This window comes from Leopardus geoffroyi, chromosome D4 (genome assembly GCF_018350155.1).
Source record: "Leopardus geoffroyi isolate Oge1 chromosome D4, O.geoffroyi_Oge1_pat1.0, whole genome shotgun sequence".
Lineage (NCBI taxonomy): Eukaryota > Metazoa > Chordata > Mammalia > Carnivora > Felidae > Leopardus > Leopardus geoffroyi.
Genome location: NC_059342.1, coordinates 43,563,050 through 43,578,961, shown reverse-complemented (window position 1 = coordinate 43,578,961; position 15,912 = coordinate 43,563,050). Strand labels below are relative to the sequence as shown.

The following is a 15,912-nucleotide window of genomic DNA, read 5'->3' as shown; positions in this document are numbered from 1 at the left end:
GCTTTTAATTCCCTTGCCTTTGGGGATGTGTCAAGTAAGAAATTGCTGCAGCTGAGGTCAGAGAGGTTTTTTTCCTGCTTTCTCCTCTAGGGTTTTGATGGTTTCCTGTCTCACATTCAGGTCCTTTAACCGTTTTGAGTTTATTTTTGTGAATGGTGTAAGAAAGTGGTCTAGTTTCATCCTTCTGCATATTGCTGTCCAGTTCTCCCAGCACCATTTGTTAAAGAGACTGTCTTTTTTCCATTGGATATTCTTTCCTGCTTTGTCAAAGATTAATTAGTTGGCCATACTTTTGTGGGTCTAGTTCTGGGGTTTCTATTCTATTCCATTGGTCTATGTATCTGTTTCTGTGCCAATACCATGCTGTCTTGATGATTACAGCTTTGTCCACATCTTTCTATAGAGTATTTTAGATTTGTTTTTCAATCTTATCACATGTGGATTTTTCTGTGTGATTCATTGCTGTATCAGAGAAAGGTGATAATGATCATTTTTGAAGAGGCAGGATTTCCTATTCTGATATCTGAGTTTGCCTTATTTTTAGACCTGTTGATATGTTTATGTTTTTAAGGAGTTTTCCCTCTAAGTCTCTGGGACTAGTAATTTTCTTTAACAAAAGAGTGATTGTTAATGCAGTTGGCTACATATAGAAATAGTATATATAGTAATAGCCTGCCAATCTTAAGGAGGTTTTAATGGTATATTTTTTATCTTCATGCCAATTTTATTACTGTTAAAACATACCCAATAAAATAAGCGAAGCTGAGCATTTGAGCCCTTGAAAATTTCCCCCAGAGGTTATCAGTAATTACACAATGGAGGACATACACCCAACACACAAAACAAGACACATCCTGCTGGACTGTTGGGAACTTCATCCTTACAGTTGCCTAGGTCAAAAACTTTGGAGCCATCCTTGACTTCATATTCATATATAATCAGTTAGAAAGTCCTATTGCTGTAGGAGTCAAAATACCATATTTCATTGATTCTAAGAACAGTCTTTCACATTTTAACGTATGTGAAATCAGAATGCATCCCATGATCAATGCTGTATTATATTCTCTCACCGAGGCAGTAGTCCTGCTTTAGTTACCTTTGCTTGTACAGTTGTTAGCACTAAAACAACCAGTATCAAACTTGCAAAATGGGTGTCAGAAGCTTGGAAGAAGATTCTAAGATAATAGTGGAACATATTTATTTAACCTTTTGGAACTAAATAGTTATGGGGGATGTAGGGAGATGAGGAATCAGAAGTATTTAATAACATTGCCAAAGTGCAGTCAAAAGCCAGCTAGCCATACACAACTGCAAACTTGAATTAAGAGCCCATCATTAAATCTTCTGGTTCCTCGGTGCCTTGCTGGCTCAGTTGTTGAACATCTGACTGGCTCAGGCCATGATCTCATGGTTCGTGAACTCGAGTCCCACACTGGGTGAACATGAGCCCTGCTTTGGGTGAAGCCCATCTCTCTGTCTCTCTGTCTCTCTGTCTCTCTCTGTCTCTGTCTCTGTCTCTCTCTCTCTCTCTCTCTCTCTGTCTCTCTCTCCTTGCTCACTTGCACCCTCTCTCTCTCTCTCTCAAAAAAAAAAAAAAAAAGACTTCTGGTTCCTGACAAGATCAAATAACAGCACCCAGACTCAATTTTCTGCCTGGAAACAACCAACAAGTCAGAAATTTATATAAAACGATGGCTTTCATGACACTGGATATCAGGTAAATAAGGGCAGCAGTCCCTGAGAATCAGGAAACAAGGTAGGTGAGCCTTAACATTGCCCCAGCTTTGAAAGACTTTCCAGGCTGCCCCTCAGGAGGTGGGAACTCCAAGCCCGGAGGATTCCCTGAGTTTAGGAGACAAAGCCAAGAATCCAAAAAGATCAGTGGCTGGAGTTTGAATGACAGACTATCAGAAAGAAGAGAGCAACACAGAGACAATTCTGGAGATTTAAGAGTATTCTCCCATCATGCTGTACACCTCAAACTTGTACAGTGATACGTATCAATCATTTCTCAGTAAAACTGCGAAAAATATTTACATGACATACTAATAATATATGCTATTATATATTTAAAAATATTCTCTTTGGGTAACCAGCAGCATAACCATGCAAATCAGAACATGGTTATAAAGAAACTACCTGACGCTAGGGAAATAACAGCACAAAAGAATTATAGAGATGAGTATCTGGCATGCAGATAGGGCTGGGAATAGTATCTTGTCCCACTAGTCAGGCTAGAAAACTTTATAATTCATGGGACACTGAACATTCAAAGGTTCTTACTTTAGTAGTAGGGGACAATTAGCACTAGTCAAACATGGCTTTAGTTTTGCCAACCAAATTTTAAGACCCCCAAAGATCAAACTGATTCCAAGTAACTTCATTGCTTCCAGAACAAAACTCAAAAACATGTATAGGAATACAAAAATATCTAGTATCCAAGAAGATAAAATTTGCAATATCGGGGGGCACCTGGATGGTGCAGTCGGTTAAGCGTCCGACTTCAGCCAGGTCACGATCTCGCGGTCCGTGAGTTCGAGCCCCGCGTCGGGCTCTGGGCTGATGGCTCAGAGCCTGGAGCCTGTTTCCGATTCTGTGTCTCCCTCTCTCTCTGCCCCTCCCCCGTTCATGCTCTGTCTCTCTCTGTCCCAAAAATAAATAAACGTTGAAAAAAAAATTAAAAAAAAAATTTGCAATATCGGAATCAGGTCAGAAATTACCAGTATGCAAAGGAGCCAAAAAAATTACAACCCATACTGAGGGGAAAAATCAATCCATCAAAACACAGGAGAGACATTAAAATATTTACTATAACTTTATTCCATATATTCAGGAACTTAAGTACACACACACACACACACACACACACACAAATCTCTAGGCCCAGAGAATTTCAATGGTGAATGATGCAAAGCATTTAAAGTAGAAATAGCATCAATATTATGCAACCTTTTCCAAAAAACAGAGAAATCACTTCCCAACTCATTGTATGAGGTACCCAAAGATGGTGTATGAAAAGCACACTACAGAAAACTATCTCTCATGAGTATAGATGTAAAAAACCTTCAAACAAAACACTGGCAAATCATATCCAATAATCTATATAAAGAATAATACACTATGGCCAAGCAGAGTTTATCCCAGGAAAGCAAGACTGCTTCTTTATTTGAAAATCAATTAATATTATCCATCACAACAAGTCTAAGGAAGAAAAACCACATGATCACATCATTTGAGACAGAAAAAGCATGACAAAATTCAACATCCATTCATCATAATAACTCTCAGCAAATTAGGAAGACATAAGAACTTCCTCAATGTGATAAAAGGTATCTTCAAAAAACCTACAGCTAACTTCATGCTCAATGGCAAGAAACTGAATGCTTTCCCTCTTATAATTGGAAAAGAGATTAGGATATCCATTCTTGCTTCTTCTATTTAACATCATATTGAACATCCCTTCCAGGGCAATGAGGCCATAAACATAAGTAAGTGGCTTATGACATGATAAGGAAGAAGTAAATCATCCTTATTTATAAAACAATGTGATTGTTTATGTAGAAAATCCAAAAACTCTCAGAGCTAGTAATTGGATTAGCAAGTTCGCAAAATACACAGACAACAGACAAAAATAAACTATCAATACACAATTGGAAATTGAAATAAAATACCACGCAATAGGGCAAAAAATTCAAAGAGGTACAAATTTAACTAAATACAGATATGTATGCTGAAAACCAATAAAAGCTGATGGAAGGAATGAAAAAAAAGACCTAAAGAAATGGGTAGCCATGAAATGCTCATAGGTTAAACTCCCCACATACCAATTTATAGAATTAGCAAAATTGTAAATCAAAATTTCAGCAGGAATTTTTTTTTTTATAGATATAGACAAACAGATTGAAAAATTTATATGGGAAGGCAAAGGAATTAGAACAGAATAGCCAAATGAATTTGAGAAGAAGGGCAGAGTTTGAGAATCAAACTACTTGATTTTAAGACTTACTTTAAAGCTATAGTGGCCAAGACAATGTGGTACTGGTGAAGGACTGACACATAGAGCAGAATAGAGAGTCCAAGAAGAGACCCATGCACAAATGGCCAGTGGACTTTTGACAAAGTTTTAAAGGGAATTCAAGACAGAATAGGTCATCTTTTCAACAAATGGGGCTGGTAGAGTTGGACTTTCTAATACCAAAAAACATAACCTAGATATATCTTATAATACCAAGATATACTTTACAAAAAAAATTAACAGAAAATAGGTCATTGATACAGAGCTAAAATATAAAACTGTAACACTTTTAGAAGAAAATATAGGAGAAAATTTGTGACCTGGGATTAGGAAAGGAGTTCTTTAATACAATGTTAAAGGCACAGTACTGGAAAGAAAAAACTGATAACTGGTCTTTATCAAAATTAAAAGTTTTTGCTCTATGAAAGCTAATATTAAGCAAGTTTTTGGGGGAAAGAGTAACTATTGAGAGAAAATATTTTCAAATCATATATCTGACAAAGGACTTGTACCCAGAATGCATGAAGCATTCTCAAAACTCATTAGTAGGAAACCAAGCTACCCATTTAAAAACTGGGCAAAGGACTTTAACCAATATCACATCAAAGAAGAAATAAGCACCTGTGTAGTGGGCAGCATAATTTTGCCCCCTCACTCCACCAGAGATGACCATGTTTTAATCCCCAGAACCTATGAATATGTTATGTTAAGTGGAAAGGGGGAATTAAGATTGCTGATGAAATTAAGACTGGTAATCAGCTGACTATAAAATAAAGAGATCATCTTGGACTATCTGGGTGGGTCCAATGTAATCACAAGTGTTCTTTAAATTGGACGAGAGAGATGGAAGAAGACATTGGAGGTAGAAGGGGATGTGAAGATTTTACACTGCAAGCTCTAACGATGCCAAGCAACTTAGATAACCTAACAAGCTAGAAAGGCAAGATCAAAGAAAATGAATGAACTCTTAGAGTTTCCAGAAGGAACAGAACTCTGCTTAACATCCTGATCTCAGCTTAGCAAGACCCATTTCAGGCTTCTGAACCTCCAGAACCATAAAATATTAAGTGTGTTGCTTTAAGACACTAAGTTTGTGGTAGTTTGATACAGTAGCAACTGGAAACGAATAGAAAATGAAAAGATATTCAACATCATTAGTCACCAGGAAAATGCAAATGAAAACAATAATGATATACTACTTACTATGCACCAATTAGAATTGCTGAGATAAAAAAATACTGGCAATGTTAAGTGATGGCAAGAATGTGAACCAACTGAAACTCCTACACATTGTTAGTAGAAATGCAAGATAGTAAGCTACTCTGGAAAACTGTCTGGCAGTTTCTTAAAATGGTAAATATATACCTACCATATGATCTAGCCATTATACTCCCAGGAATTTACCCAAGAGAAATGCAAGCATATATCCATAAGAAAATGTGTATATGACTATTCACAGCAGCTTTATTTATAAGACCTCCCAAGTGAAAACAACCCAACCTCTCTGTCAACAGGTGAATGGAGAAAGAAACTACACTGGAATTCCATACACTGGAATTACTATACACTAGTGATGCATGCTACAACATTAATGAATCTCAAAATAATTATGGTGAATGAAAGAAGCCATCTGGAAAATAGCATATATTGTATAATTCCATTTATATAAAACACAACTAAATCTATAGTGACAAAAAGAAGATCTGTGGTTGCCAGGGGACAGAGGCAGGAGAGCAGAAGGGATGAATTACAAGGGGCACAAGAAAGTTTGGGGGATGATGGATATGTTTATGAGCTTGATCATGGAGATGGCTTCACAGATATATGCACAAAGTCAAACACTTTAAATATCTAGTTTATTGTATGTCATTTGTGCCTCAATACAGCTGGTTAAAAAAATAATCCAGTACCAATGGATTTTATTTCTTTCATGGGTTCATTTAAAAATGCTGTATTACAAGTACCCCCATGACATGTGGAAATTGAGTCCAAAATGATTAAAAAGAAATTGAAATTTGAGAAAAAGTTTTATTTTAGCTTTATTTACCAACTTATGAATTTATTTCAGGTTTTCTGTATGTATGAGTAATACATAGTTTTTAAAAAATCCATATCTAGAGGCACCTGGGTGGCTCAGTTAGTTGAGTGTCTGACTCTTGATTTTGGCTTGGGTCATGATTGCAGGGTTGTGGGATTGAGCCTCGAGTCAGGCTCTGTGCTGAGTGTAGAGCCTGCTTAAGAATCTCTCTCTTTCTGTCTCTTTCCCTCACTCTCACTTCTCTCTAAAATAATTTTTTAAAATGTTAAAAAATGTTTAAATCTCAAGTAGATTGTTTAAGAGCTATCAAATAAGAACCCTAAGTTGTCAGGAGGCATTGTGTCACAGTCTCTTAATTTTCTTTCTTGTGGTGCATAAAATACTGGCACATCTTTTAATCAGTGATGTCTTAGATTCAAAGAAATGCAGTATATTCAGAATTGAATTACTTAACACCTCTATCACTCCTACCATGGTTTAAGTTGTCATCATTCCAGGACTGGCTTATTGTGACAGCCTCTTGACCACTTTTCTTACTTCCATAGTTGGACCAACTGTAGTCTATTCCCAACACAGTAGATAGAATAATGCTTTTAAAAATAAATCAAGTCATTCCTCTACTCAAAATCCTCTTGTTAATTCTCATCTCATTCTGACTAAAAGCCACAATCCTTACAAAATCCTACAATATCTGCGCCATTCTTCAGCCTGTCTCACAACCCTGCTGCTTTCATGATTTCCTCTAGTCGTCTTTAAACTTACTTTACTTTAGGGGCACCTGGGTGGCTCGGTTGAGTGTCCGAATTTGGCTCAGGTCATGATCTCACGGTTTGTGAGTTCGAGCCCTGCGTCGGGCCCTGTGCTGACAGCTCAGAGCCTGGAGCCTGCTTCTGACTCTGTGTCTCCCTCTCTCTCTGCCCCTCCCCCACTCATGCTCTGTCTCTCTCACTCTCAAAAATGAAAAAAATGTTAAAAAAAATTTAAACTTACTTTACTTTAGTCAAATTAGCTTCTTTGCACTTCCAGAAATATGCCAAGGATGTGTCTACCTCAGGGCCTTGGTACTTGCTTTTCTCTATTACTGGAAATCTCTTTCCCTTGACTTTTGCATGGTGACCTCAGATCCTGGTTCAGATGCCACCTTATCAGTGAGTCCTTTTCTTACTAACCTGTTGAGTATTGCAACTCCCTGTAACACACTTGGCTGGCAGTCCATCCCTATCTCCTGTTCTTCCCTGCTTTACTTTTTTCCAAGACTCCTACCACCATATGACACACACGCATTTTATTTAGTTATTTGTTTTGTCTGTTTTCTTGTTTTTTGTTTTTTCTTTTTCTTTCTGTCCCTCAGGAGCCTTAGGCTATCCAGGTGATTTCAAAACACACCAATTCATATGAGAGGTTTGCAAAGCTGGAGATATTAAATTGATAGCAAATAGGCTGGCTTTAGTTCTAAGTATATATTGCATACACTTGGAAAATATGTAATAGGGTACAAGCCAATACAATTTGCAAGAAAATGAGCCTTTAATTTCAAGAATCAAAAGTTGATGTTAGCTAAACTTATTCTTTTTTTGTTGGGCTGGGAAGTTGAAGTGACCGGGAAAAATGGAAAGACTGAATGCTATCAGTGGACAGCCTTTGCCTTTAAAAAAGGGGAAAATGTGCCTTGATCTCTCTTTCTTGTCTGTATTTGTATTAGGCAATTATAATGTCTTTTGATACAAAGATGGTTTCTTTTTTATGTGCCAGCAAATGGCAGCCATTGGATAAGTTTCTCCTACTTCTCTTTTTCCTTCTGGCACTTCCCGCCATGGTCTTTCTCCACTCTTCTGTTTTCTCTTTGTTCCCCCAAGGCTTGATAACATTAAAAAAATCTTGGATATAAGTTCAGAAGAAAATGAGTTCAATGTGGGGAATCTGAGTGCTAGGAGTTCGAAGAGAGCATGTGGCTGGCTTACAGTGCCTTTTGGCAGAGTGCAGGGGACAGATCTGGCACAGCTCCTCCAGGCCTTCACGGGTGGGGAACTGCTCACCTGGCCAGCACACTGGGCCCCGCAGAGCAGCCTAATCTTCCCTGCCTGTGGGTCACTCACAGTCTGTAAATATAGGGTGGAAGATTCTTCTGGGGTGGAGAAAACGTAAATGAGGCAGTTTGTTCAGCATCTGCTATACATTGTGGCGAGGTACATGCATATGTTGGGCTTTATTCAGATAAATCATTTTGTCATGAGGCATCGTCAGTGCTAAGGTAAATGAGTCAATTGTGTTTTGTCATTATGGATAATCATCAGGTTGTGTATTATATAATTTACCTATTCTTGGTCCTGAATTGAGTGCTTTTCATTGAAATACCTGTTGGCAGACCTGGGGATGACTTATGGCCCTTAGTTTGCTTCAATTTGTTCTTTCAGAGCTTCTCCACATTGTTCCAGTGATTCAGACCCCAGAGGTCCCTGATGACACCCTAACAGGAGGGTAAGAGGACTATCCATCCAGGCAGAGTGTTTAGGCAGATAACATGAATGGGAATGCAAGGAAGATTCCCTACCCTTACCTCTGCCCCTGCTACAGAGCAATTACTGCACAAGACAGAGCAATCTCCTTTTTTTGTGCCTAGCAGAAATTCCTAGATTCCTAGATAACAAGCATTGATTCAATTATGTGACATAAATAATTAGAAAGACTTTAACTCTTCTAGGGTTTGTTTTCCATATAAGTGACTTTTAAAATGTAGCTTTCCCCCTCCCTCAAATATCCCACCATGACTTCAGAGATTTACAAAAGAATTATGCCTCTATCCTCTGGTTTTCATCTTCCAAATTCTTTAATTTTTCATCTTATAGAAAGAAGCTACCAACATACGAAAGAAAAAATCTCACCTGAATGCACTATATCAATGTCTAACTTACCTCATCCTTCATTTTCTCTGCCAGCGTCTCTCTCCCCCACAGATTCACATTTTTCACTGCCTGCAGGGGTGTTAGAATGTAGAGTTCCCTGAGCTGGTACCTCCAATGTTTCTGGTGTTTGAAAGTCCCTAGTCTTTCTGGCTACTACCTTTTCTTCCCTAGAGCCTATTCCTTTGAGCAAACTGCCTTTTTCTGACTTCTGGGAATAATTCTCTAGCACACATTGCCTTTTTTCTTGACCTACAAGTCCATCTAAAGCCACAGACCCCACCAAATGTCAACTGTTTTTTCCCAGCTAGTCAACAAGTAGAGAGAACAAAACCACATTCAGTAAAGATATTCCTTCTCAGTTCCAAAGCCAGGGGAGACACATGCAAAGATACTCAAAGATCTATTAAAGGATTCTGGATAATGGCAAAATCTGGAGATAGTATACCAAGCAAGGTCAGATTATTCTCAAAATATATGTCTTAGAGTACAAGAGATGCCTTATTTCTTTTTTTTAATGTTTATTTATTTATTTTGAGGGAGGGAGGGAGAGAGAGAGAGAGAAAGAGAGAGAGAGAGAGAGAGAAAGAGAGAGAGAGAGAGAGAGTGAGAGAAAGAATCCCAATCAGTCTCCATGCTGTCAGCACAGAGCCTGATGCAGGGCTTAATCTCACGAACTGTGAGATCATGACCTGAGCCAAAATCAAGACTTGGATGCTTTACCGACTGAGCCACCCAGGTACCCCAAGAGCTGCCTTATTTCTATCTATATCTGATGCAGTACCTAGAGCAGTGACCATCACAGAGGACATTGTATTGTAAAATGATCTGGATTGCTGTGTGACTGTGTTGTTATCTTAGGTATCATGAGAACATACACCATCTCCGCTAGCAAGACCCAGCTGGGCAGACATCTGAGGTACCTTGTCTTAATCCATCTAATTGCTTTCAAATGTCCCACCATGGAAGCAGTCAGCAGGGTTGTGGGACAGTTTAGAGGAATGAATAAGTGCTTAGGTTCTGGAATTGGACTCTGGGCTCGAATCTTGGCTCTACTACTTTAGAGTTGTGTTACTCTGAGCAAGTCACATAATCTATCTAAGCTTCAGCTATCTTATTCATAATATAAGAATAAGCAACCCCTTGCTAAATGGTTGTTATAAGGATAAAATGAGATGATCATGCAAAGCTCTCAGCACATATTGTAATAACCATACATTTACTGTGATTGTATAGAGAGGCTAAGACACAAGAGTCAATAAATGGCTTCACATAATCGCTGCCCAATATTAATTCTGAAAGAACCTGTGATCAGCACCAATAAAAGGTCATTTTGTAAAGGAAGGCAGCGTGATTTCACAGTGGTAGAAGTGAATTTGTTTAGGTCTGCACACTCTCCCTGCTGTATTCCACCAGACACACCAGACTACATATCAGGCTGAGGCTTGGATGCAGCCCATCCTCATTGTGGGCAGCAAATTGCATGTCTACATTTATAAATAGAGTGTGTCCTGATCCATGTGTAGTTCACTCCTGTTGCGCCAGCAAGGAAAAGTTTCCTCCTTGGGGTTGCAATGGGTTACCGGACTTGGTCTACCTACACTAATACACAAAGCAGGAACATGAAGCTTTCTACATTTTCAGGTTCATATTCATTTTGGTGGTGGCGTTATTCCCTAGATGCTGAGGTGAGCCAGCATGAAATCAGGGGAGATGAATTAGCCAAAAACCCAAAGATTGCCCCATGTTTGTCGTGTCTTACATTTGGTTGCAGAGAGCTGGGATTTGTACTGCCCTCGGACCAGTCGGCAGGTGGACCCATCCCCGTTGCAGACTCCACAGTTATCTTCCTTCATGGTGCTTCCGAGCTGGTGATCACAGCCAACAATCTAACAGGAAAGAGGGATGTATAATTCAATCAGGTGCTCACTGTAGGGATCCATTGTGAGGCCCATCATCAACCACTAAATGACCCTCCCTTCATTTCTGAGGAAGCATAAAACATGCTTCCCATAAAGGGGAGTGAATTCAGCTGGAATTTCAATCAAGCTAGGGAAGAAAACAGGTAAAGATGTTTTTACAGTTTAAATATATAAACAGAAAGAAGGGTGGAGAGAGAGAAACAGAGAGACAGAGGGAGAGAGATAGAAAAGAGGCAGGGGAGAAGGTGAGGGAGAAAGGAAATCTTCAACTATTGATATTATAGAGTCTTCATTAAAAAATCATTCCCACTGTCAATAATTATGATTCTCGAAAACTGCAAAAATACAATCATGAAGTAACTGTAGCAGGAAAAGTTCCAAGAATTATTTTCATGTTCCATATGTTCCTTAGGCTGTAAGCTGTGCAAGGGAAGGGGTTTTATATATGGGGTCCATTGGAGTACATTGATGTATTCCAAGCAACTAGAAGAATACTGGCAAAATATAAGCCCTTAATAGATATTTGCTGAATGATAATGAAAATACTTCCCTTTCTATAGCACAACTAAGAGGCGATCACAGAATCATCTGACAGAGGCAAGATCATTGTATGTATGTGTGGTAGGAGAGGAGGGTTGATGTGGAAGGCAGCAGATAGAACTAATACTTAGGCCCTTTTTGCCTGGCCATGTCCTGTACCAGGCACAAGTACCTTGTTAATTCTGAGAACAATTAGGCAAGGTATCTCTCCATTTTATAGCTGAAGCCATGAATCTTGCCAAGGTTACTTTGCTAATAAGTAGCTGAGTTCTAAACACATCTAACAAAACATTTATGCTTAGTCCAAATCAGGCTTAACAAAATCACAAGCACTTAACCAAGTATATGGACAAACTCATTTGTACTTTTATTCTTTCTTTCCTCTCCAGTGTTCAAGTTAAAAAATTCAAATCCAAACTGTATCAGGTTGTATCTCTATAGTTCTAGTTAGAGCTAATATCAAAAGACTTATTTCACTTCCAAATGATTTCAACTATTGTCTTTGACAAAAGTCAAATGAAAACTGTAGGGACATTGGAAGGGGCTTCTCTCCAGAAAGTCTCCACAATCCATTTCATCCTTCAAAAATCTGATTGTTAATACGACCTTTCTTTGAGGCTTGATTTTCCTTTTGTACCTTTAATTAATAATTGCAAACACACGTTTAGGCAAAGGTTTGAGAAATACAATTATTTAGCAATGCATTACACATGTGCTGCATTTTAAAATGCCATAATGTGTATTTTTATACACATCATACATATACAGGAAACTTTTAAATAGATGACAAGGCAGTAACTCCTTCAACAATTGTACATTGTTTGAAATACAAAGTTGTCAGGAAAACACACTGCCCAGCCTTATGTGGGGAGCAAAGGTGGTTTGGCTCTGTCCTAGGGGTTCACTGTGGTCAGGCTGCAGTTCGCCTCAATATCTTCACAGGTTGCAGTGAGGCCACGTCAGAATTCACCCAAGCTTCATCCCTGCAGAGCCAGCACATGCTGGCCTACGACTTCCTTGGTATGTTTCTATGGAGCTGCAGTAAAATTATTTTCAAAAACTTTCTGTAGACGAATCCACATAGGAGCTGAGTTGTATTCTGAGCGCAGTGTGAAATGGGAGTCCAGAAGTAACTTATTTACAAAAAACAAACAAAAAAAAATCATTTAATCATTTAGCCAACAATGACCAAGACCTGCTATGGGCCAGGCACTGTGATAGGAGCAAAATCCAATGGTGATATAAGCACATAAGGGCCTACCCCCATGGGACTTAGAGTCTAGTAGTGGAGGAAAATATTACTCAAAGCATCACACACAAAAAATGTAAAATGATAATCGTGATTCAAACTATAAAACGCAGATACGTGATACCCTGAGAACGTAAGATATGGAGAATTTGATCTGGTTAGGGAGGTCAGAGATCTTCCTGAAGAAGAGTCTTCTGAGCTGGGATATGAATGAGATGCCAGAATTAACTAGACGAAAGGGGAGTGCTGCTGTGAGGTTTACTGCACGTCAGTCATGTGCAGTAACTAGCTAGTTAGAAAGTAATTCAAAACCAAAGTTGGCAAAAAACAAAAACAAAAGCAAAAATGTCAGAAGACTAAACCATCTGATTGCCTTAATAGGGCTGAATCCTTTGGAAAAACATGGCAGTCTTAATTTAGGCAGTATTCGAAGAACCATTGATTCATCTGTTCCTTAGGGTGGGAAAGAGATGACCCTAATCTTATAAGATACTCAGCACTATGGAAGGGTGATAGGCAGTGGGTGTGGGAATTTACACTCTCAGGTGTCTCAAAAATAACTGGATTTACTCTTTAAACTAAATAAATTTCAGGTTCCTCAACATATTTAACTTTCTCTGGAAAAATTTTAGCAGTCTCTCATGTACCTAAAGAACCAAATAGGAGATTACCATGAAAATCTCTCTCTAATCCTAAAGATTTCTTATGGCTCCAAAGCCATTTTAAGAAAAGAACAATCCAGCTTCACAGGTCCAAAGTAACAGTCTAATAGGAGCATCTAAATAGAAGGTGACATATGTTAAGGCTAACTTAACCAGATGTTAAGTGGATTTATGGGCATCAGAATATAAACCAAGTGAGTTCGAACTGGGCTTTGTTTAACTTCAGAATTGAAAAGACAAACATCTCCCTGACACACTTTTCCCTACTTTGTATCAATTCCTGTTTAAGGTGCCAAAATATTCTAACTCAATTATTTTTTAAAACGTGGAATATTTTAGCATCAGATAAAAGGTTCTTATTTTGGTCCAAGTGGAAAACTGTTTGCAGTTATATCAAAAAAAATCATTATTGACATATCTCAGTCTGCCTCAATCTATTGATCTGGAATAACTGTTAGATTAATTAAAAATTAGTTAAACTATTACCCTGAGGGATATCATTAATAACAGAGAAAAAAGAAATATACAGAAATGAGCTTATTTGGCAGTTAAAATGACAGATCTCTCTGTGCCTTTGCACATACTATTATTTCTGCCTAGAGTACTCTTCTTAAATTCTTAATTTAGAAGAATCCTATTCATTCTTCAAATCTCAAATTAAGTGTCTCCTCCTCAAAAAAGCCTTTTTTAGGTTCTAGAGCTAATGGCTTTATTCCTCTATGCATCCTCTATGCGGCCATTTGTTCATACCTCCATGTGGCAGAGATTATTGGTTACCACCCAACATCCATCTTCCCTATTTTTCTCAGTAACAGAACTTCAATTTTATTTGGGGGTAGCAATATATCCAGTTAAAAGAATATATTTTTCATTGGCTGTGTGACCAACTTGTAAATAGTGAAATAAAAGTGAAAGTGTTGTGTGGGACTTCTGGGAAGTCTACTTGAAAGAAGCTGATTAGGGCACCTGGGTGGTTCAATCAGTTAAGTGTCCTCCTTAGGCTCAGGTCATGATCTCACGATTCGTGAGATCAAGCCCCGCATTGGGCTCTGTGCTGACAGCTCAGAACCTGGAGCCTGCTTCAGATTCTGTGTCTCCCTCTCTTTCTCTCTCTGCCCCTCTCCAGCTTGTGCTCTCTCTCTCAAAAATGAATAAACATTAAAAAATTAAAAAAAAAAAAGCAGCTGACTTAGATAGCCCCTCCTGCCCTCTAACACTCTCCTTCCTTCCTGTTGTCTCCAGTTGCTATCTTGAAAAATGAGACAATACTAAGAATGGGAGCCTTGCAGTAAGGATGGCAGAACAGAAAGAAAGAGCTTGGTTCTTGAACTCCCCTTGGACTGATGACGAGTTGACTTCTTTTTTTTGTGAGAGAGTAAATCCTTTATGTGCTTAAGCCATTATTACTTTGGGGTTTCTTTTATATACACCCAATTCAAGTAGTTGTATAACTTATATTGAGCTTAATCTATTAATATGTCTGTTTCCATACCAGATCATGGGCTATTTGAGAGGCTGTGTTTCATTAATTAATCTTTGTGCTTCTGCTGTATGGCACAGCGTTTGACATTTGACATGCACAGTGAATGCTGGTGAATCAATGAAACACATAGCAAACATAATGGTTTGTTAATGAAGGCATTGTAGATTACAGATAGGCAGCTTTGGACTGCAGTCATTGATAGCACACACATAGACAAAAATGCACATGTGTGCTTGTTTGGATCTGTGTACACAGAAGAACAGACACATCATAAATGACAACTACAGGTCAAACTTAAGCTTCTGTCCTGCTGCATGCACAAGAATTACAGTAAAGGGCTAGTATTTTTAAGAGACTATTTCCCAAGTGCACCTATGCTCATTATTAGTGAAGTGTCATAGAAGGCAATGTTCAGGTCACTGAGTTCCCAGGCCCACCCCATTCTGGACAAAACATTAAAGTGAGATAGTGACCACTCATAACTTTGGCAACTACATAGAATATTTTTATAAAGGGTGGAACACTAACCGAATATTTTGGCCTAATGTATTTTTTTTTTACTTTATTTATTTTTGAGAGAGAGACAGAGTACAAGCAGGGGAGGAACAGAGAGAGAGGGGGGCACAGAATCCAAAGCAGGCTCCAGGCTCCTAGCTGTCAGCACAGAGCCTGACGTGGGGCTTGAACTCACAAACTGTGAGATCATGACCTGTGCCGAAGTTGGTCACCCAACCGACTGAGCCACCCAGGCGCCCCTGGCCTAATGTATTTTATTCGTATTCTGCTACTAGGTGTCAACTTGATACAGCAGTCTATTCTCTGCATCTGAAATGACTGCACAATGTAACGCTCTCTCTCTCTCTCTCTCTCTCTCTCTCTCTTTTTTTTTTTTGTAACAAAATTTTATCTCAGGTGACATAAAAAGTGAAAAGCTCCAAGATATTTTTGTAGTTTAAACACCATTAGCCAGTCATCAACTTTTGCTTTTCTGTCCTGATTGTACCCTTTTCACACTCACGTACGTATGTACAAGCACAGACGTGCAGCCCTCCATCCTACGTTTAAGTAGAACATACACACTTACCACTGCTGATTCTTCTTCC

The 15,912-nt window shown here is 38.6% G+C and overlaps 1 protein-coding gene across 10 annotated transcripts in view; it reads right to left on the bottom strand.

Annotated features, from left to right (window-relative positions):
- The window catches only part of ADAMTSL1 (ADAMTS like 1), an 884,660-nt gene that overhangs the window by 241,096 nt on the left and 627,652 nt on the right, over positions 1 to 15,912 (bottom strand). For all 10 annotated transcript variants that reach the window (XM_045467757.1, XM_045467758.1, XM_045467756.1 and 7 more), the window contains one exon: positions 10,716 to 10,842. In XM_045467757.1, coding sequence (XP_045323713.1) covers positions 10,716 to 10,842 — 127 coding nt within the window. The remainder of the gene's footprint in view (positions 1 to 10,715; positions 10,843 to 15,912) is intronic.